Genomic DNA, 21,810 nt, shown 5'->3' on the forward strand with positions numbered 1-21,810 from the left:
CTAACAGTCACTCCAAGGAAAGGGAGAGGAGCTCAGACCAGAACATACGTGAACTCCAGAGAAGAAACTATAACCCAAGTTCTGCTCACCTAAACATCCAAGCCAAAATAAAGTACTTCTGCAAAGTCAGTCCATGGCTTCCTGCCTTGTGGAAGACGTTCCGAGATGTTTTTTCAGAAAACCAGCGTGGCACACTGCTCATTTGCCTTGCTATCTTGCCCAAACTGAGATTATGGTTAAATTGCCCAAGTTGCACAGCCTTCCTTGGTTCTGAGAGCTGCTCAAGGCACTTCCACCATGGTTGAATTTATGGACACATACACACAAAAAATACAAATTACTATCTTTGTGCCCTCTAGCCCCTGTATCTCTGCAAGAAATTGGAATAATGCCACAGCTTCACCTGCACAGCAGAGGGAGATGGAAACGGGGCAGATGCACCACCAATAAAAAAGTATTTTCCTAGAAACTTCACCCACCTGCACATACCATTTCTAATAGCAAGAGGAATACAAACCATTAATCAAGGACTTGCAACTCATCTACTATTACTAAATGAGAGCATCTTCTAAAGAAGAATAGTCTATACGTTAAAAGATTTGCACCAAGGCAACCTTACGCTATTTAATACTCTGAAGAATTAAAAAAAACCAAACCACAACAATCAGGAATTCAGGTTCTGTTTCATAGCAACAGAACAGAAATCTATTTCCCTGCTTGAATAAATATTTTAAGCAGGGGATGGAAATGCTTCTCTCAGATATAAAAAGTCCTCCCAAGGAACAAAAAAGAAAATGAAGTATTCCTCTAAGTCCTTCCTTAGTTTTGTTACTTACACATTCTAAAGTTTATATAGTCGTCTTATACCATCATGCTCAAAAATTTAATTTTTTTTTTGGTTCCTTCATGCCCACCCAACCTCACCACTCAACCTCTGAACTTCCCTACCTCACACTTGTCTCTCTTGTTTGTTTCACTTATGCCTGTGCTTCTCCTGTCCTAAAGAGAAAAGAAAGTTTTCTGACTAAAAAGCATAACATAGGAAACCAAGAAACAAGCAAATATTTGTTTTTAATATTTACTCAAAAGTGTCTTAAAACAATAGCTTAATTTATAACTTGATTAACCTTTGGATATGCAATCTAATTTTAGTATTAAACCAAATTCCTGAAGTCGGTAACTTCTCTTCCTGGGACAGTATAAAAATGTAGTTATTTGTTCAAAATAAAAAAACACCTTAAACCAGCAGTCCTTTGTTGAAGTCAGCAACGTTAATTGTAGGTATAAAATCACTTTCCGTTGTGTATTGTAAAGGATAATTAGATGCCAAAGAGAGTTTTGAGGTCAGCCAGAGTGAGCTTAGTGAAGGCCTCCCCTCTGCCTGACAGCACCTGCTGGGCGAGAACTTTCTTCCTCGTCTGGAGTTGTACAATCTTTTCTTCTACTGTTCCTTCACAGACAAACCTAAAAAAAACCAAAACCAAAGACACATCATCTCAACTGCTAGGAAAAAGCATCAGCATTATATCAGCGCTTTCCCAGTAAATTTCAAAAGACTTGTCTCACTTAAAAATGAACAGCCTATTATGTGACCGACAAAACATACCCGTGCACAGAAAACAGCTGTTCTCATATCCAGGTATTGCAACATTTCAAATAAAAAAGTCTGATGCACTTTAGGCCTCAACTTTGGTCATGTGAAGCAATAGTAATTCTGTGACAAAATCCTGTAGTGATTGTTTGATAACTGATGGCACCTATTACACTAAAAGCATTGTACACAAAATAGTATTTTAGATTCCAGTTCCTTTGAATTTGCTGTGCATTTACAATAACCAAGCTAGCCTTTTAGTCCTTACAATTACAGATGCTTTTTCTAAAAAAAGTCAACTTTGCCACTTATTATAAGTGCTCTACGTTTACGTTAGTGGTATTAGAAAGGTCCAGGCTTAGGGAGCACAGTGAAAAATCTCCACTTAACAAAAGAAGAGAAATGGTTTGGTGCCTCAGTTGTTCTCAGGAATGAACAGGATCATTCCCACTAAACCATAGGCTGAAAAACATTACAACTCTGCTAGCTATCAGGACAGCAACACGCAGGCAAGTGCCACATAGAAACACTTTCACGTGGTCTCTATCTCAGTGCCCAAGCCCCAATCCCCCTGTCAGACCTTATGCCTAGCTTTAAGTAAAGAAACAAGCCTCAAACTAAGGCCTCGCCTCCCAAACGAACGCCAGACAGTACATAAGCAACAGCCTCACTCACTGCTGAGGAAAATCCTGACCTGTGTATCACAACGTCCTTCCGCTGCCCCACTCGGTAAATGCGGTCACATGCCTGGTCCTCGAGAGCAGGATTCCTGCATGGTAAAAAAAAGATAGCTTAAGGGCTTATCTTCAGGAATAACTGAAATATCAAAGCCTCTGTGCTTGCCTCATTTTCCTGCCTCCAGAGCATCCCATTTTCTTCCTCTGTAGAACTAAAACCACTCCCAGGTTACCTTAGGTTTACTAGCCTGCTCACTGATGTTCACCCTGACTGTATCTCCCTTTGCCCTTGGTAGAAGTGTGCTGCAATGCCACACAAAGTCAGCTGTATGAATTAGACCACTGTTCCATGTAGCCCTGTATTTCTGGCCAATAGTTAGTACTCAAGGGAATGCTGAATAGCTGGTAAGGAAAGAGGAGAGCAAAGCAGGAAGGCAAACTCCATTGAAAGAGGCCTTCGGTCAAGAATATTTACATGAGAAATGTTTCTGTTTGACACATGGTTACAGGGAATGCTTGTTGGCGTAACTTCCATACTGTAGAAACATCGCCTTAATGCTGCTACTCAGCAGCTGGTTTTGTACTGAAGCTCATTAGTTTTCTTCCTAAGTTCCCATGAGCAACACTTAGTTTAAAAATTGTGATTCTGACTTTGATGAGAGACAACATAAATATTAGGAGCTCATATGCACTATTTTCATAACCCTGTAAAACCCCAAGGTACGCTAGGTATGCCCAATTACTGACTATGCTCCACACAATCGATCTGTTTCCAGACAAATTCCTGTAGGCATTACTGTACCATTTTCATTACTGTAAGAAATTAAGCCAGGGACTGCCAAGTCTCCAGTATCATTTTGTGATACAAACTGCATACTTGCTTCTTTGGATTGCTGTTATCCTCCTCTATTTTTTTGTCCCTACAGAACTGTACTTCATGGCAGTAAGCACTGGATTGACAAATTGGAATGTCTTGGAATAAGGCCATAGTAAAAACACTTTTCCACAACTAATAACTAACCCTTACACTCAGCTAAATGCTTCCCTCCTAACCTAGCTGTATCAGACATCACAATACATGTGGCAAGCTGCATGCCCTACATATATCCTCTGAGACGGAACTTTTATTTCTCTTTACCAGTGCATGTCAAGGAGAAAGAGGTGGTTTCCTCCAGTTAAATTCAGACCAACACCTCCAGCCAGCAACGAGATCAACAATACCTTCAAAGGCCAAAAGAGAGTTCAGTTAAGGAGCCTGTTTCCAGAAAATTAATGCTTCATATACTCCACATTAATTTGAACCAAAGGATATGTTTATCATATTTATATTACATACATATGTTTATTATGTGTTTGGGAGCTTACCAGATGCTACTTGATGAGGCACAGAAGCCTGGACGTGGAAGTTATGGCTCAGAGAGGCCAGCCTACCATTCCATATATACTACCCTGATACTTTTTTTTTTTTTTGGCAGACTAGAGGAAGGACTGGGAAGTTCAGTCTCTCTCCTCAAATGACCGGCCTCTCTGATGACAGCCCGTTGCCAACAACAGGCCCAATCAAGCATCAACTCTGAATTAACAATACTGACTACTTAAACACAGGCAAATGGACTGAAATGGCCTGCTACTCCTTTCACTTTGTTTCCACGTAACCTAGTATCCGGAAAAAGATGAGTAGCTGGGGAGGAATAAGGGATATAGCAGATGGTCAATTTAGAGAAGATTTCTTGTGCAGCAGGAAGAGAACTCAATTAAGGACAGAGACACTTGCTATAGATATTTACAACTCTATTTCACGGTATGGTACCTTAAAACCCTGATCTTGTTTAAGGGGTCAGCTATTCGTATAGCTGGCAGAAATCTTCCTTTGTTTAAGTTCAAAGCTAGAAGGAGAAATATCTATTTTGTAGATAGCTTGTTCAAGAAATCCAACAAAGAAAACAAGCTAAGGTACCACATTCTCCCCTTCCAGTCACAGATCCATCCTCAGAGGAGACAGCCTGTCCTGCCTCACCAACAGGAATGTCAGCATCCAGATGAAAGTGTAATCACTATGAACAGTTAATTTGGATTCAGATGTCTTTAGTCACCTGGCAAGCTTCCTTCCCTCGGCCAAAATTTCAGACTAGAAGCTATTTTTAAGAAGAGACAACACACTGTAGTTCATCAGTATTTAAACGCCACCACCCCCACTAACTCAAAAGTGAAAGAAGTCACCTTATTTTGGATGTGTGCAAAACTATGACTTCTCTTGCCCCAATCCCAGTCTTCCTATCTTTATACCAGTGTGAGATATGCTCTTATTAATTTTAGGCTCATTCACAGATTCAACTGTCATCCTCTCTTCTCAAAAAGATTAGTCTGGTAAAAAGTGTCAGATGCGTTGGAAAACAGCAATAAAGTCTTACAGGTTCCTTGTCAAGCAGGTGATACACAGAAAGAAACACCCTCCAATGCAGAAGCATGAGCTGGAAACAACCAATCTGCTCTGAGTAGAGCTAATTAGACGCCTACCTTCCACATTACTCTCTGTGGCAAAAACATCTTTGAACACACTGAAGACTTGGACAACCTTTGAACTAGCTTTGGAGTCAGATGATCTCAGTACAGAAGGTTAACATCAAAAGGAGTTTTTTAGCAGCTGCTCCTGCCTATTACAAGATGTAAATTTGTTTTTACAGCTACCTCCTTCCCTGCTGATCTTGGCACCTAGAGATCCAGATGAAAGTAGTGCCAGCAAATGGAATCACGAAGTCAGTTATCACAGATGCTCACAGCAGCACTAGGAACTGTTTCTCTTGCCTGACTGCATACCTGAGGCCCTTTGGGATTGTTATTGAACTCTTCTACCACATCCATTCTCTCTTTAGGATTGACAGAGCCATCCACGGTTGCAAACTTGAGCCCTAGACGCTTGAGATGCACAGCCACAACTTTCAACATACTTGTCCACTGAGAGACAACAACACTGGAGAGAGAGAGAGAAAAAGGAGTTTAGAACAAGCTCTGTGTGTACTGTAACAGTTTGGTTATTGCAGTGTCTTACTTAAGAGGAGACAATGATTCAGGCACTCTTCCCACCTGCATACTAAAGCCAAGTCCCTTCCCAATTCAGAAATAGATTCACCTGTAGGTGTAGTGGTAGAACCTGCTGTGGAAGGCTAATACACAATAAGCTTCACACAAATTAAGTCTCTAGGTTTCACCTCTATTTCTGGATTTTACATTGCCACCTACCAATCACAATTCTGAACTTTTTGTGCAAAATGAATCAGTAGCAACACCAAACCTGGATTTCCCTAGGCACTCCCCACACTTTTTGGATTAAACAGTTTGTAAGGCAATAATTTGTTCAACAGCTTTTTGGTAGGGAACAAAAGTAATGTTGGTGTTCCCATTCTTATGGTGGGAAATCTTTTTGGAAAAAACTTTGGAAAAAAGCTTACTACATATGGTGCAACTCTGGAGTTGCCCAAAAATAGGACTTCCCTTTCCAACCTACCCCCAACATAACACAGGTGTAACTACTTTGCATCCACACACCTCTAAGTGCATTCTACCTTGCTTAATAAAAGCAAGCAGAAAACTCTGTAACACTGCAGTCTGGTGCAGAGCAAAGACAGACAGAACTTGCACAGCAAGAGCTGCAGGACTTCAGCAACACTTAAATCCTCTAATCTATGCATTCCTTTATCTTAAACAGGTTCAGTTTTAATGACTACTCTTTTCCCCCACCTTTTTTCAGTGGTGGCATGGGTTGCAGAGCTGAGGGCAAATATTTCTCAGCACAACCAAATTATTCACAATTCTGGTTTTGGAGAAAAGAGCAGCCCTCCGGGACCTCAAGGCCTGAGATTCCTCACACATTCCCTTATGTTTACACTTACCTACATCTTAAACTATCCTATTTTGTCTTGGATTATTTTCCCTGAAAATCTGCTTTCAACTACTGCAGTACTGCCAATATTTTACCATACCAGGAGTTTTGGAGTTTTGTATTCAATTGTTTTAAATTATTTCTGCTGCTGCCAAGAGACATGCATCTCTCAACCATTATGACTAAAGAAAAGGACATGTTTACTAACCTTTTCTGAGAATCCGAGTGACTCTGAATAGTTTTCAGTTCAGCCAAGAGATGAGCTATCTGAGGGGGAAAAAAAAAAAAAAATCAGTCTGTTTGCTGCCATAACCCAGTTCATGCTTGGCTATTCTTCATTAAAATAGGAAGTGATCAAAATAACTCTTCAACTGGAATTTCTTCTGTGCTCAGACTTTCAAGATATTTTAATAGTCATTAGTAAGAACACTCCCACCCTGGAAAACACGGTTAAGAAACCAAATTATACAAGCATGTTTTATAGATTCCAACATTCCTGTGACAAGTCAAGTTATGGCCACCGCTCTTGCTGCCATCCTATTTTTCATTAGCTCTTCACAAGCACCATGCTCTCACATGCATGCTTTTCTAAACTTCTGTGAATCCAATGCTCAAGATTTTCACTGACAGACTTTCAGCAGTCAGATTCTCACAGCTTTATTGCCATCCTGATAAGTTGGAGCATTCCCAGAAGGGGTTCAGACGACTATCAACCTACTCACCTGATTTCATCTAAATTGCCAACTTAGCCTGCAAAGCATGACAATTAATTAACAACTAAAAAGGCAAAGTGCTGAAATCCAAGCTTCTCCAGGAAGGTAAGAAAGTCACAAGCAGAATACCTTGGTGCTCTCCCTGGTGATTTCAAAGATATCAGTTTTAAAAGCTGTGCCATTGAGGTAGACTGTTGACTTGGAATCAGGAGTTTGGAGCTCAGACAGGGTCAAAGCACTAAGTTGCTCCTCAATGGAGAGGGAAAGGCCTTCGCTGCTCAAGTTAACTTGGTCCAGAGCCTGTGGGAAAGAAAGCAATATAATAAGGGATCACAGTCAAGCCTGTGGTCAAGTTCAGTACTGATCCACAGTCTGCATGGTGTCTGCTGAGGACAGCAGGGTTTGAAGGAAGCTATGCAATATGAAGAAAGAACAAATAAGAAACACTACTGTGTCAGACCAGCAGTCCCTTTGGCCCCTTATTCTGCCCCAAGAAGGAGCAGAGTAGGGAAAACATGTCAGCTCAGCCATTTTCTGCGGTTCAGTCTCCTCAGATTCCCCCTCCCATAGCAGTTAACAATTGCAGGATTAAAGATGTTAGAAGATAAATCCTTGCCTATTCCCTTAGTATCTGGACTTACTCTACAGCTGCTTTATTTGACACAGCAAAAACTTCTGAAAGATTAGTGTACTTCATGCAAGGCAACTTCAGTCAAGGCACTTGTAGAGCTCTCCAACACACAAGTCCTTCAAACAGGCCACACTTGTAACTTGTGCACTTTTCAAGACTAGGTTAAGATCAAGAATTCTTCTTCGCCATCACAATTTTATTATAATTTTTTTTTTATCCAAATGAAGGTATTTCCAGGGACACAGCTGCCCACATAGGTCATGCTGGGAACTCTTCAGTAGGAAGTATTCCCCATCTAAAACCTCTTGGACTGTAAAACACACGGTCCTAGAAATGGCTCAGTTCATACACCCCGTAGTTAAGAGATGCAAGGGTATTACAAAGTCTGTTAACTTACACACTTTAAAAAAAAAATCCCAACAAAAAACCCCACACCACCACAATACAATGCAATTACCACTTTCAGTAAGGAGAGATGGCAGCAACACTGACGGAGCCTCAAGAGCATGGACAAGACATGGACTGTACTTGAGACCTGGGAGTCACTTTGGGAGCCTGCTAGAAATTCCTTCTGACTGACCGCAAACTCTTGTGCAACTGCCAAGGAAGGAAGACAAAATATCAAGAGCTCTTGGAGGCATTCCCAAGCACTGCCCAGCCACCTCCAGCAACAGAGCAATTACACCTTTATTTCAGAAGGGTGTTTTAGACCTAGGCAGGTTAAGAGATTTGCCCAGAGCCACAGCAGTGAGAACAGACTTTGGGAATGCTATGGCAGGATTCTTTGTAACATCAGGGGAGCAGCAAAACATTTTCCAAAGAATTTTTTAAGTCCTGATCCCCTGTGGCCAGGTCTGTTCCCCCTCCTCAGTTGTGCACTTAAGAGTCACTTCTGCAAATGTTTTCAGGGGAGAGTGTGCTCAAACCTTTCTCAAATGGGTTACCACCAGCATACTCTCTGCCTTCATTTTTCTGCTCTTGTCTCTTCAGGTAGGATTGCAGTGTTGACCTGGAAAAACAAGACAAAAACTGTGGGATTTACAGCAGGAAAAAAGGCAAGAGGGACCCATGTTAACAAGCAAGCTGATGATGCATTAAGGTAAGGACGGCTTAATTAATGATTTAGTCACAAAATATCACAAACAGTTTTGTTTAACCTGAATATGATAAAAACCAAGATCCATTTTGGAAAACACAAGAGGAAGCAAGTCTGCTTTACTGGAACACCTTGAGTACAATAGGAGCCAGGGGCCCAATGGATAACATTCTTCATAACAAAAGGACATCTTTAAATGTATATTTAAAATGAAAGAAGACTCTTTACAGCAACACTGTTGAAAGAAACCGTAGGAAAACACAAAGTGATGCTGGCTTGCATTACAGTCATCTGGAGAGGCCAGCATAATTTCCAATTTTTAAGTATCACAGGGCGAAGAAGATAAATGCTATCCTTTACAGGTTCTGGCACACCAACATTTAAGAACTACTGTTGCAATTCTAAGTCTGTGGAGTCGTGAAATCAACAAGAAAGGCTAGGATACAAAGCTCATACAAGGCAGGAAGATATGGGAGGAAAAAAAAATAATGCATGTTTCAGCTATTACCAGAACAAGCAATATATTTTCAAACATGCTTAACAGGTATTCAGACAGGGAAAAAATTAACAGGAATTTGTCCAAAAGCTCTGCTCATCTTAAGTGGAGTTGTCTTTCTGATTTCTCACACCAGTAAGAAACAAAACCACAAAACACCCTACCCCTTCTCACATTCATACCTGGATCTTGCAAAGAGCACATTGTACACAGACTGCTCCTCTGCTGACAGTTTTAACTGATGCAACTGCGTGCTACGCTGGGGCAGAGATACCTGAAGTAAAAATACACAGGATCAGATGTAAATAGTGCAAAAATCTTATACAGCATCACGAACACCAGTGTTCCAAGATTTAACACAGTGTTCTAAAGTCTTAGAAGACAGAAGACAGCTGTTTGTTTCTTAATTAAAATTATTAATATTAATGCAATTATGACACAATATAGATACCCATTGAACTCCAAGTAGCCTGATTAACACTCAAGATTATAATCTTTATTCCAAATCATCCGATAACAAAAGGCATGAGCAACTAAGCATTGACTTCCACAGAGACACCATGGAGGAATTCATTTATTGCATTGTAAAAGTAGCTTTTAAGTTCCTCATTCAGAATCAGACAGTACACCAAAACTACACCTTTGAACGGCTTGCAGATACACTGACGATCTACTACTCACTATAACAGTGTTTGTAAAGAGTAATGCAGAAAGCCAATGCTCTAGCATGCACCAGATCCATTTGACATGCAACAGCTTTGATTCTCAGAGATCTAGGCTAGCTCCGAAACCTAGACTAACTTTCCACTAAGTGGGCATCTACTTGCAATTACTTAACATATTCTCCTCCGCATGCAATTCATAACTGAAAGGTTTTATTCTTCTTTATATTTCTGCTTTCTCGATAAGCAATCAAAGTATCCCACAGGCATTCAACTCCGCTTGCTCAAGAGACTGCTGTAGACAGAAAACCCCACCCATTAACAAGCTCATGCATGTAAAGAACTGACTGGCTGCTGCAAGGAAAGCAATGGAATGATTGTCTAGTTGTGGAGGGTGAAGTTCTTACCAAGGGCTTGCCAGTTGAATCCAGCTGGTCCTTAGTTCTCCGTAGTAAGAGGCTCCTGGTTAAGAGACTCAGCCTCTCTCCTCCCTTTTTTGTGTTGTTATCTACTTGGTACTTCCACACCTTGAACTCGTCAAAAGGAGAGCAACGTAGAAACCTACAACATGAGGGAAGGAGACTTCATACCAAGGGAAGAAAAGTTCTTCAGTTACTCTTGAATGACGAGAGCCAAATTCCTTGATATCCAAAATAAACTATTTCCCATTCAGCCACAACTGCTAGGAGCTGTAGAAGACTTCCAGTGTAATGATGCCGATAACTGGTTTACCCAAAAGTCTCACCATCACTAGCACCATGACAGCATCTTTCTGGTTCTGTACCCATCGCTTCCTCTTTGCTTGTTACGTCTCAAGCATCACCAGCAAATGAAGGGCATCAAGAAGCACTGTCACTCACCAAAAAGCATATTATTTGCTATTTCAAACTCCTGTACCTCTTAATTGAAAATTAATTTCAATTATCCAAAATTCATTTCAAATGTAAAATGGTCTCTGGTCCTCCAGCACCCTTCATAAGCTTTTTCTTTTCAACAACAAGGAGCACAAAGCTTAACCTGTTTATCATTTGTTTCAAGAAGCCAAAGTTTTCACCCTTTTCTTCAAAGCCCTTGTAGCACAACACTCTTTAATAAGATTCTCCCAGACTGCCCTGGTAGGAACAAGGATTATCACACAAAACTTCTGTTCATTCAGATTGGCTTTGTTGATATTCATCTTGGAGATATAGGAGATCTGAAGTAGCTTCCCTTTTGTTCTCTATGAAAACAGAATATCTTTACGCAACAGTAGACCCATGGTCAGCCTTGCACAATGCCTCAGCCACGGGCTTTGCAATCCAGTGCCTTAACTGTTAATATAACTAGTCTCGCTACCCCATGTCATAGAAACCTCTCAAACTTAGAAACCAGCTTCAGCACTTCATCAGCTAAGAACTACTGGAACTGGAGCCCTGTCCATGTGTTCACGTGCGGCCAGCTCACCTCAGGAGAGAGTACATGTCTAGTAAGTTGTTCTGTATTGGCGTCCCGGTGACAGCCCACCTGGCGCTGGCTCTCAGTTTGCACACAGCTATAGAGGTTTGAACCTTTGGGTTTTTAATATTGTGAGCTTCATCCAATATAACTCGAGCCCAAGCTACCCTGAGCAGAGGGGAACAGGGAGATGACCCACTCTGAAAGAAAAAGCAGACTATTTATAACCAAGCACAATAACCTTGCTAGGCTCTCTAAAGAGCCACAAGCAAACATTTTTCCAGAAAAAAGCATTTTCCCGATGTTAGCCATCAGTAATCTGAGCTCTTACTGTCACGTAAGAGGTGCTCTCAAAAGAAATAATCTCTCCAAAGCTTCCACAAAAGTTTATAAGACGAAGAATATAATGTTTGTCTGTTCTTGATGACAATTTATAATCCTTTGCTGGTTTTCTTGCTTTTAACACTTTATCGCCTCTTCCTTCCCAAAAGACATTCTGTACCAATAAACTGTTGCTAGGCTAGGATAAAGGAACACATATAATTATTCTATAATGGCATATCCTGTACTTTTAAATGCAGGATCTCTCTACAGTTTTATAGGCACCACTTTGAAGTTTCAGGAAATTCGAAGGCCTGTTTGCTTTAAGAGCAAGATCTAGATTGCAATAGGTTTCTGGTAGTTTAAAGCGATGTTGGCGCTTCAGCAAAGAATACTAACAGGAGATTCTAGTGTTCCTTCACAGTCTCACCTTTAAAGAAGTATGATATTCATCATTGCCCTCTTAAAATAACTTTTAAAGACATTTCAACTATATTCAACGTACTGTATTTTGTATTACTACAGAACGTATTTCTTGTGAATATTTTATCCTGTTCTCTTTTCTGGCATTTCACAGTACTTTCTCTCACTTCATTTTTATTGGCAAACTCAACAGGAGACTTATGGAAAAAAATTATTCAAGCTGCTGCTCAGTGTAGCATAAGGTGCTCCTTGAAATGATAATGGTTTGCAACATCTCAGAACAAAACGCTACGGCAAACCTCTATCAACAATATGGCTTCTCACCCCCACATCATAGTCCTCAGCAGGGACTTCCCCCTCCTCTTTGCTTGTCGGAACCTCCTTGGAGAGAATGCTGTAGGTTGTGACAACAACATCATATTCAGAGAGCCTGCATGAAAGGAAAGTAGTAATCAGGAACAAGAACAAATGATGAATTCATTTTGCAAGGCAGACAAAACGCATGCTCAAGGTTTAGGAACATGGTTCTACAAGAGTTTTACAGAAAACTGAGCTTCATAGCAGTCAAACAGGAAGGGCACATTGTTCCCATTTTATGATTACTGGAAGTAGACACAGCAAGCTCAAGAAGAGAGTTAAGAGTCAGTGGTACAGAACACACACCACATGAGATGAACGCTATTTAGAATCTGACATGTAGAAGTACTGCTCAGCATGGCCTGAAGTGGTGTAGAGAATTTTCTGATCTATACATGCAGCTGAAAAGAAAATACAAGCACAAAGCACAAATATGGAAGAAACTGCCACTGAGAATCTGTGCAAGGAAGATGTTTCAGGGAGTGTACCCCTTTTTTTTATTATCAGAAACAGCAATAGCCTGCACCAAACCACTCAGCATGGGTACAGGCCATAAAGGTTTTCCTATAGACACCTTGCCAGCAGACATCAATTAGCCTGACCTTCTGTATCCTCCACATTTCCGTACTTCAGGTTCTTCCATCATTCTACAGCCACTGAATTTCAACTGTGATGTACACAGTCCCCTGTTAAGTAGTATTTTACTTTTTTTGGTCATATTTATGGTTTAGCACTTACGCTTCTGCGTGTTTATCTCGGTTCGGCCCATGATACAAATAGACCCTCAATTTGCCATAGCCCACCCGTCTGTCGATCTCTTTCTTCCAGTGATGGATCAAGGATGCAGGACAAATGATTAAAGTGCTGTGGGAAGGGATAACAGTGGAATCTGCAGGAAAATATTGCAGACAGGTTTCAACGTCTTCACATTAGACTACAACAAAGATAGAAGTTTTGGAAAGTCACAACAATTAAGACTGGCCCACTTTTGCTGTGAGCAGAGTTTGTGAAGCAGACATCTCCACAATGCATTCTTGGGGACTGTTAGTTTTGGGTAGGGGTAGAAAAAAGTCTACTTAAACACTAATGCATCACTTCCTGTCCACTCAGGGTTATGCTATATATCTGTGCACTTCCTTTAGATAAGCTGAAAGGTTAGAATTGGGGAACTAAGCTTGATCTCTCCTGACAATGCAATACCAAATAAATACTTTGCTATTCTGGAAGACTGAAATGTTACCATTTTGAATCACACAGGAAAAACACACAGAGTCAGTAAAATTGACAAGACAGGAAAAAGTAGTACAACCAATTCCATGAGGATGGGGACAGCAACAGGTTGTAGAACAATACTCTTTAAAAATTCTTCACACCTCTTATATCTATAGAAAAGATAGAAGTAATCTTATGGGGGGCAGGCGAGAGAAAAAAAAAAAATCAGTTACTGGGAAGCAAGTAGTAACCAATTTAAGTCATTATGCTATGAAAACTAAGCATATTTTGAAAAAACTACGAGACTTTTTTCAAAACAGCATATGCTGGCTTTAACTGGTTCAGCATATTAACTAATCAATAAAAAAAAAAGTAAAGCCCAAAACAATATAAAGGAATGAGTTGGGAAATCCTACACAACTGATGGAAGAACAAGGGACACTGATAAAGAGAAAGGCCTTGCAAGGGAGTGCAGTAAACATTAAGCCCAGCAGAATTTCCCTACAGAAGGGAAGTGATCACAGATAGAGGCTGTTGTTTACGAGCCATTAACCTATAACGCTTTAGGCATTTCAAATGGCACTGCATCATAATGTATGTACAGTATGATGGAAACAATTCTGTACCATTTTTGGATAGCCATATTTCTAACTTCTCCTTTCTTTTCTCTGTCTTCAGCGGCTTCCGGGCCAGAATGAGAGCAATCATCGTTAGAGTCTTCCCCAAGCCCATGTCATCCGCTGGAAAAAGACACACAGAAGTTGTGATGCCCTGCAGAAACGAGCTCTCCTAGATCAGATCTACACTGAGGTAAATACTGCAACAGAAATTGCCCTGAGGAACCCTGGAAAGAAAGATACACGTATGACCATTTCCCGGGTACAATTTTGTAATGGGTTAACAGCTGTAATTAGTCAAAGCACACAGAAAAACAAGCCCCTGCAACATGCCTACAAAATAACCAGTTATTGGCCTCAGAGTAAGTTATGTGCCAAACTGTTGCTGCCATATATGTGCCCCCCCAAATCCACTTTCCTGTTCTGTTGCTTACCCAGAATTCCTCCACATGGCTTCTGACTCTCTCTCCAGAGTAACCATGCGAGTGCCTGTTTTTGGTGCTGCAGCAGTGGAACCTGAGAGGGCGACACAGAGGATTTGAAAGAAACACTTTGCAAAGTTCAGACACTTCTGCTTCCTGTACCACATTATCCAGCTGAACTGTCCTACCACAATCTTACTAAGAGGAGTTTGCCTACCCATTCTTTTCCCACATGGACAGGGATACTCAAGATAAGCAGCTCCTGCAGACAGGAGGTCAGCAGTACCATAGATCAGTCTGACTAATGTTTTATGCACAAACCAAGCCAGCATGTCACAGTGCTCCAAGGGTATGCAAAGGCAGCTCACGCACGTGGAAAATCCACCCGAGCCTACCTTGCTCACAACAGGCATCACAGTCAAGGAGAGGGACTGAGAACATTCCCCCTTTTCTCAACAAGTCTAAGACCCCTACAGACTCTTAAAAGCATGGCGGTTTAACCCCAGCTGGCAACTAGGGCCATGCAGCTGTTCACTCACTTCCCCCATCCCAGCTCCAGTAGGGTAGGGAGGATAGGGAGAAAAAAAAAACAAAACAAAACTCTTGTGGGTTGAGATTACGACAGTTTAACAGCACAGTAACAGAAGAGAAAAATAATAATGATAGTAATAATGGTAAAAGAATATACAAAATAAAGTGATCGATTGCCCATCCTGTCCTGAGCAGTGATTGTGGATCCCTGTTCCCCAGCCAGCCCCCATTTATATACTCTATGCTCCCTCTCAGCTTCTATGGGAAGCTGAAAAAATCCTTGATTTACTGTTAACATCACTTAGCAACAACTAAAACAATACATGTTATTAACATTATTCTTATACTAAATCCAAACACAGCAGCTGGAGCTACTAGGAAGAACAACAGCACAACATCCTCTATTCTTGCCAACTCACCTTCAATTCAGAGGGGTCTTCGGCTACTGTCTGTTCTGTTGGACAGGATTCTAGAGATTTGTGAAGATGATTAATAGCCTCACTTGTGGCGCTGCGTACAGCCCTGATTCGGTCTTCTGTCATTCTTCCTCCATATAGATTCTGCACACCAGAGTTCACTGGAAAGATACAGCAGTATGCATGAGAGATGTTTACAAAGCTAATCTTCCCAAGCAGATCTTTCACCTCGGAGACTGATCTCAGTGGCTACAGATGCAGCTCACAGTAACAAAAAAAAGTTTAGTACTCTCACGTATACCCACAAGTTGCAGGATTATATCTGAATAATCCTCACCAGTGTTGTCTTTAATGAGAAAAAGTCTTTCTGTACTTACTTACAAAACTGTGGCCATAATATTCACTGGAACCCAAAGTAGCAGCAGCAGAGGGGTGACTGTGTGAGCCTGAAGAGGTTCTTGCTGTAGGATCCTGGAGTGGTAGTGGTGTTATCAGTTTCGTACCACCTGGCCTGCCAAATGGGTTAGGCAAAGATTCCTCACAGCAGCCGCTGCTTGTGCTATCCTCCCCTTAAGAGGAAAGGAATAGCAGGTTGAAAAGGTTGCACAATGGACCTCAGAGCCTTGCATTACAGCCCAGAGAAGGGCCTTCGTTTTGCCCAACAGTCTGCTTGCAAAATATTATTAAGTGGTCACATGGATTTAACAGCAGGGTAGTAGGTTACTGTATCACCTGAGGCACTGCAACTACTAACACGCATGCTTTTAGCCTGCTCCTACATGACAGGCGATGATGCAGTTCAGCTCAAGCCTCAACGCGTGGTTTATACCAACATAGTGAACTTTGTGGTCAAATCAGCGAAACACAAAGTCAATTCTGCACACTGTTCCCAGAGGATTTGTTCCTTTTAAAGACACCTTTCTTGTCATGTTTTGGTTACAAAAGCTATCAAAACATTCAAGAATGAACGGGCCAAAAGCTCGTGAGCTTTTCTTTCCTTCCTGGAAAAGCCTGTCTCACTTAAAAGCAGATATAGTATAAGACATTAGGACTGCTTGATGCATGGTGGCCTGTGAGTTACTGCTTCCTCGATAGAGATCTTGAGTTTCCAGAGCTGTCAAACTGGATCTTTTCATCAGCACAATTGCCATTATAATCACAAAGTAACTCTCCTGTCGAGGTGACCATACAGGTAACAACAAAATGTCTCTCTTCCACAGGTGATTACGACTAGTTAATGGAATTAGGAAATTACTTTACAGGAATGGCATGCTGCTTATCTTGTATCTGGTAACTGAAACATTCAGACACAGCAGCCAAAATATGCATAAGCAGCATGGTTGGATACTGCAACAAGGAGGAAGTTAACACTTCACTGGCAAGTTCTCACCTGCCTCAATCACGTTGCCAAAGTTGGAAAGAGAACTAGCCCTGGGACCTAACCATGGGAGAAAACTCAATTGGAAAGCCACCACACTTCAGAGGAAGCTTTTGAGTTGTTCCATTCATCTTCTCCCAGACACACACTTTGCAACTAATGCTTTTCATCTTCAGTGATTCTCAATGGACACACTTCATACAGACCACATGACATTATATATGGCATGTTTGTAAGTTTATGCTATTTTTCCTTAATATTAACAACTATAGTAAGACAAACTGTTTTGCAAAGTTCTGGGGAAAAAAAATTTAGTCCTACCTTTTCCAGTAGTATCTGCTGTCGAAATATTAAGAGCACTGAGTGCAGCTTCCAAATCCTGCACTTGCTTTAATAACCGTTCCCCTTTATCTGGCAGCAGCTGAATGTTCACTGTAGCCAATGTACTCTACAAAACAAAAAAGAATCCAAAACATGAGCACTCTTACCAAGCTCTCTGACAACAGAGAACAATCAGGTCAGAAGTTTAAAAACACTAATCTTATGCCATAGTAATTTGTATTTTGATACCATTCTACAATCTCAAAAAGCATTTAAGTGCCATTTAGTGTGATTAAATAGTCTTTTAGCAGAAAGTAAACTAACCAGTAGTGTACTTTAGAAGAAATGGAAGGACGCAGGACCTCCACCTTTTTATGAAACAGGATGAACAGGCAGTTAAGTGACTTGGACAATCTTCTCTCTCAAAGCACCCAAAGGTTCAACCTACTTGCATGTTTCTTTCTATACTAGCAAGAACAATAGTTCAATTTATTTCAAGATTCTGTTCTGAGCTCTAGGCAAATAGGGGTTTTTTATAACAAAAACTATGGAATGTAGTTATTGGCAATACCATATTCTGATGCCTGTCACGAGTAAGAGAAGTCACCCTGAACACAAAACCAAAGAAAAAAAGAAAAGGGAACAATAGGTGCAATAAGTTACCTTCTTCTGCTTCAGCTGGACTACAAGATGGTTGTGAAGAGCTTTAGGGTCCTGAGGTCCTTCCACGTGATGCGATGCTGCAGCTCCTAGCAAAGATGTGCCCTGCACACTCTTTACCGCTTTTCCTGAAGGAATCTCCCTTGACTGCAAACCTGGTTTCTCAGGTTTACTTTTACCCGATGAGGAATAAACAAGTCCCACTTCATCAGTGTCACTGCCAGAGATTTCATCAGTAGGCTGTCCCAGCCCTGGCCTGATTTGTGTCTTGGGCAGCGCTGCCTCTGCTCCTCCCTTGAGGGCAGCATGTTGCAATGCTGGGGAAATCGCATCTTCTTTAGACACGGGTTTAGTTTCTCCACTATTCTGACCAGTGTATACATTCTCCCCGGTTTCTTTATCCCCACAGCTTTTTAAGCCTTTCTCTCCGAGCTGCTCCTCCTCTGGAGGCTTGGTACTCATACTTTGCTTTCCAAGACTTGGAGGAAAGAGCTTTGATCTCCCACCTGGCTCTTTCTCCACACACTCAGAAGACTTCTTGGACTCCCTGCCGCTGCCACTATATTTGTCTTCCTCCCAAAGGGTGTTTTTCCCCTTGCAAGTCTCAGAAAGGCCAAGTTTAGATTCTGACACTGTGCTTTCCTTAAGTTCTGGATCAATCCTATTTCCCATGGACTGCTTCTTTTTAGTTTTCAGCCCTTCTAGAGGTTCTTTCTCTACGGAGGAATCAGAGGTTGATTTCTTTTCTTTATGTGACACCAGCATGCTCTCTTTCTCTGCTTTTACTCCTTTTGCTTTACTGTCGTCTCCATTTCCTTGATTAATTTGTTTCCAGGATGATGGTTCACAATTCTTGTCTATCACTTTGAACGGATTCCTTTGGCCGGTGGGATTGAAGAGAGGTGCTGTGTTGATCTCGGATTCTAAGGCTTTTGACACTTTGGTAGCTTTTGGATCCTGCAATATGTACAAGTGAGTAAGTGCTAACATACAAATTATTAAAGCCTGCTAACTATACACACAATCTGATCATCTCAAGCAAGACTTCATTCTCTATAAACATCTTTCTTATCATTTTAACAGGATCGGGATAAACATTTTACAAGCAAAACAAAACAAAACTGCTGTTTTTTCTGCTTTCTTTGCCATTCCCATGGGTTTTGGGGATCAAGTCCCAACAGCATCATCCTCAAGAAAAGAGGACGGCTGGAGATCAAACCCAAGTTTCTTCTAAGACTGGAGAACAGTGATTACTTGACACAATTTAGGAGTAAGAGAAGTCTCATCTGGAGGACAGCAGGCTGATACACTTTTCAGCTAGAAAACGCAAGCTCTCCCACTACATCATCTCAGAGGTAACTACAGTATACAAAATGAAAAGTCATAATGGAATAAGCTGATACTGTAATACAAATGAAACAGTCATACCTGCCATGGGATGTTTCCACACCATTTCTTCCCATTCAACTTACTTTTAAGGCATCGGTAAAACAACCTACCAAAGAATAAAACATGATTTGAACTGCAGGAGCCAGTAAAAAAACTCTAAACTGTCCTGGTTTCAGCTGAGATAGAGTTAATTTTCTTTCTAGCGACTTCTGTGTTTTCAGATTTGGTATGACAGGAATGTCAATAATGCATATCGTTTTGGTTGTTGTTAAGTGATGTTTATACTAGTCAAGGACTTTTTTCAGGTTCCCATAGAAGCTGAGAAGGAGCCTAGACAGAACAACGGAATGGCCAAATGGTATATTCTGTACCACAGATGTCATGCTCAGTATATAAATGGGGGGTGGCCATGGTGGGAGGGGAATCTGCAATCTCTGCTCAGGTTGGGCTGGGCAACCAATTCACTGGCAGTGAGAGTGACTTGTGTCTTGTAAATTATTTTACCATTATTATTGTTTTCCTTTTCCCTTATTGTTCTATTAAGCTGTCTTTACCTCAATCCATGAGGTTTGCTTTTTTCCCTTTGCCCGCCTTTTCTCCCTCCCCTTCTTGGGGTGGAAGAGGGGCTGAGTGAAAGGTTGCATAGTGCTAGTTGTTGGCAGGGTTAAATTATGACATAAGCATTCTTTAAAAAGTACTTTGCATCAAAACCATTGTAGACAAGTTCTCTCGATCTGCACTTTACAACCCGTCTTCTGCATAGCAAAAGACCAAGAACACTGGCAACAAAGCTTTTTACAAAAGCATCATTCTCTGGATAAAAATCCCTCGTTTTTTGGGTTGCTTGTTTTTTTAATTTGAGCAATAAAAAAAACCTAACTGCTCAGGCAAAAATATTGCCTATGTTCAGAGCCTCAGAAGCATCCTATGATTTCAAGGTGTAAGGAAACAGCTATTCTTTTAGTTAAACTGCACGGGCCACCTCATCTTTAAAGCACCTCAGGAACAGAAAAACTTTGAATGTGATCTTTTTCAAACCGGCAGCCAACTAGGACTGCTGCAAGAACTTTATCAGAATTAAAATTGGTGAATTTGATGCAACCATTGTGAGTTTTGGATGAACCCAATCACAGAGTCATGTTCAATTCTGTTAAAAAACAAACATTAGCTGATCACTTAGGCTTATGTCATTGAATATAATTGCTAATAAAAGTAGCAAACATTTTGAAACATGCTAAGTAAAGGCCTCCAGGCTGGAAAAGCCTTTTCAATTCTAGAAGGAAATTGCAAGTCAGCCGCCATCAAACAATGCCAAGCGTTCAAACCTGTACAACAAACCTTTTTTTCCCCCACTTTAAGGAACTTACCGGTATTCATCTGTGTCCTGCTGAACCAGGACTTGCAGCTCCACCATGCATCCCTCATGGATCAAGCAGTGAGAAGCAGGAATACTGAAAAGAGGAAAGGAAAAGAGGAAGAATAAAGACAAGCTGCCCAGGGAAGAGCAACACCAAAAACAATTACTTGAGACAAAACAGAATCATAGAATGGTTAGAGTTGGAAGGGACCATCTAGTTCCAACCTTCCACTAGACCAGGTTGCTCAAAGCCCCATCCAGCCTGGCCTGGAGCTTTGTCTTCTCCAGGCTGAACAACCCCAACTCTCTCAGCCTGTCTTCACAGGAGAGGTGTTCCAGCCCTCCGATCAGCCCTCTTCTGGACCCACTCCAACAGGTCCGTGTCCTTCTTGTGCTGAGGACTCCAGAGCTGGAGGCCGTACTCCAGGTGGGGTCTCACCGGAGCAGAGTACAGGGGCAGAATCACCTCCCTCGACCTGCTGGCCTTGTGGCTTTTGATGCAGCCCAGGATGCGGTTGGCTTTCTGGGCTGCAAGCGCACATTGCCTGCTCATGTTGAGCTTCTCGTCCACCAGCACTCCCAAGTCCTTCTCCTCAGGGCTGCTCTCAAGCCATTCTCCCTCAGCCTGTATTTGTGCTTAGGACTGACCCGATTCAGGTGCAGGACCTTGCACTTGGCCTGGCTGAACTTCATGAGGTTAAGTTTTTGAATACTTCGCAAGTCTTCTCAAAGACTACGTGGCTAAGAAAATAAAAATTTACGACTCCTGACATAGCACTGAATTTCCCTCAAAACACCCGCACGGTGGGGGGGAAGACCCGTCCCTCCCCCTCCCCGGCCCTGCACCTACGTCGCCGGCAGGACGAAGCCGCAGGCCGCAGGGCCCTGCGCTCCGCACACGTAGAAGCTCTTCCCCTTGTTGGGGCCATCACGGACGCCCGTCTTCAGGAAGCAGAGGGACCCTGCAGGGCGCAGAAGAAGGAAACCGGTCAGAGCGGGAGCGGGAACCCCCCCCAGCCCCGTCACCCCCGCCCCGCCGCCCTTCACCGTGCCGCTCGCAGGGAACAGCCTCCATGGCCAGCCGGCAACCGCCGTCCTCGCTCTTGAAACCAGCCAATCCCACCCAAGCGTCTGCGGGCTGCCCAATGGGAGCGAGGCGCCGGCGCAGCCAATCGCCGCCGCGCTGCAAATCCCACTGTTCCCCGCCCTCCTCCGCTGCCATTGGC

At 41.9% G+C, this 21,810-nt stretch overlaps 1 protein-coding gene across 1 annotated transcript; it reads right to left on the reverse strand.

Moving 5' to 3' along the window:
- Nucleotides 1-1,064: 1,064 nt before the first annotated feature.
- TTF2 (transcription termination factor 2) lies at nt 1,065-21,692 on the reverse strand. Its single transcript, XM_063350618.1, has 23 exons — nt 21,632-21,692; nt 21,435-21,546; nt 20,595-20,678; nt 19,267-19,333; nt 17,842-18,795; nt 17,179-17,305; nt 15,857-16,048; nt 15,483-15,640; nt 14,545-14,626; nt 14,120-14,233; nt 13,020-13,170; nt 12,249-12,354; nt 11,190-11,380; nt 10,154-10,307; nt 9,267-9,358; nt 8,419-8,501; nt 7,950-8,089; nt 6,991-7,161; nt 6,357-6,415; nt 5,086-5,239; nt 3,407-3,489; nt 2,286-2,360; nt 1,065-1,464 (listed from the first exon to the last, which is right to left on the reverse strand). Exons 1-23 carry the CDS (start codon nt 21,657-21,659, stop codon nt 1,320-1,322), a joined length of 3,522 nt encoding a protein of 1,173 aa, XP_063206688.1. The 5' UTR covers nt 21,660-21,692; the 3' UTR covers nt 1,065-1,319.
- Nucleotides 21,693-21,810: the final 118 nt, after the last annotated feature.

Source organism: Chroicocephalus ridibundus, chromosome 1 (genome assembly GCF_963924245.1).
Source record: "Chroicocephalus ridibundus chromosome 1, bChrRid1.1, whole genome shotgun sequence".
Classification (NCBI taxonomy): domain Eukaryota; kingdom Metazoa; phylum Chordata; class Aves; order Charadriiformes; family Laridae; genus Chroicocephalus; species Chroicocephalus ridibundus.

Excerpts from the sequence above, each read along its gene's own strand:
- TTF2 (XM_063350618.1), bottom strand. The coding sequence starts at position 21,659 with ATGGAGGCTGTTCCCTGCGAGCGGCACG. Across the intron at positions 16,049-17,178 it reads AGCAGATACTACTGGAAAAG|GGGAGGATAGCACAAGCAGC; the intron begins GTAGGACTAAAT and ends TTTCCTCTTAAG. Across the intron at positions 15,641-15,856 it reads TTATGGCCACAGTTTTGTAA|TGAACTCTGGTGTGCAGAAT; the intron begins GTAAGTACAGAA and ends GTATCTTTCCAG.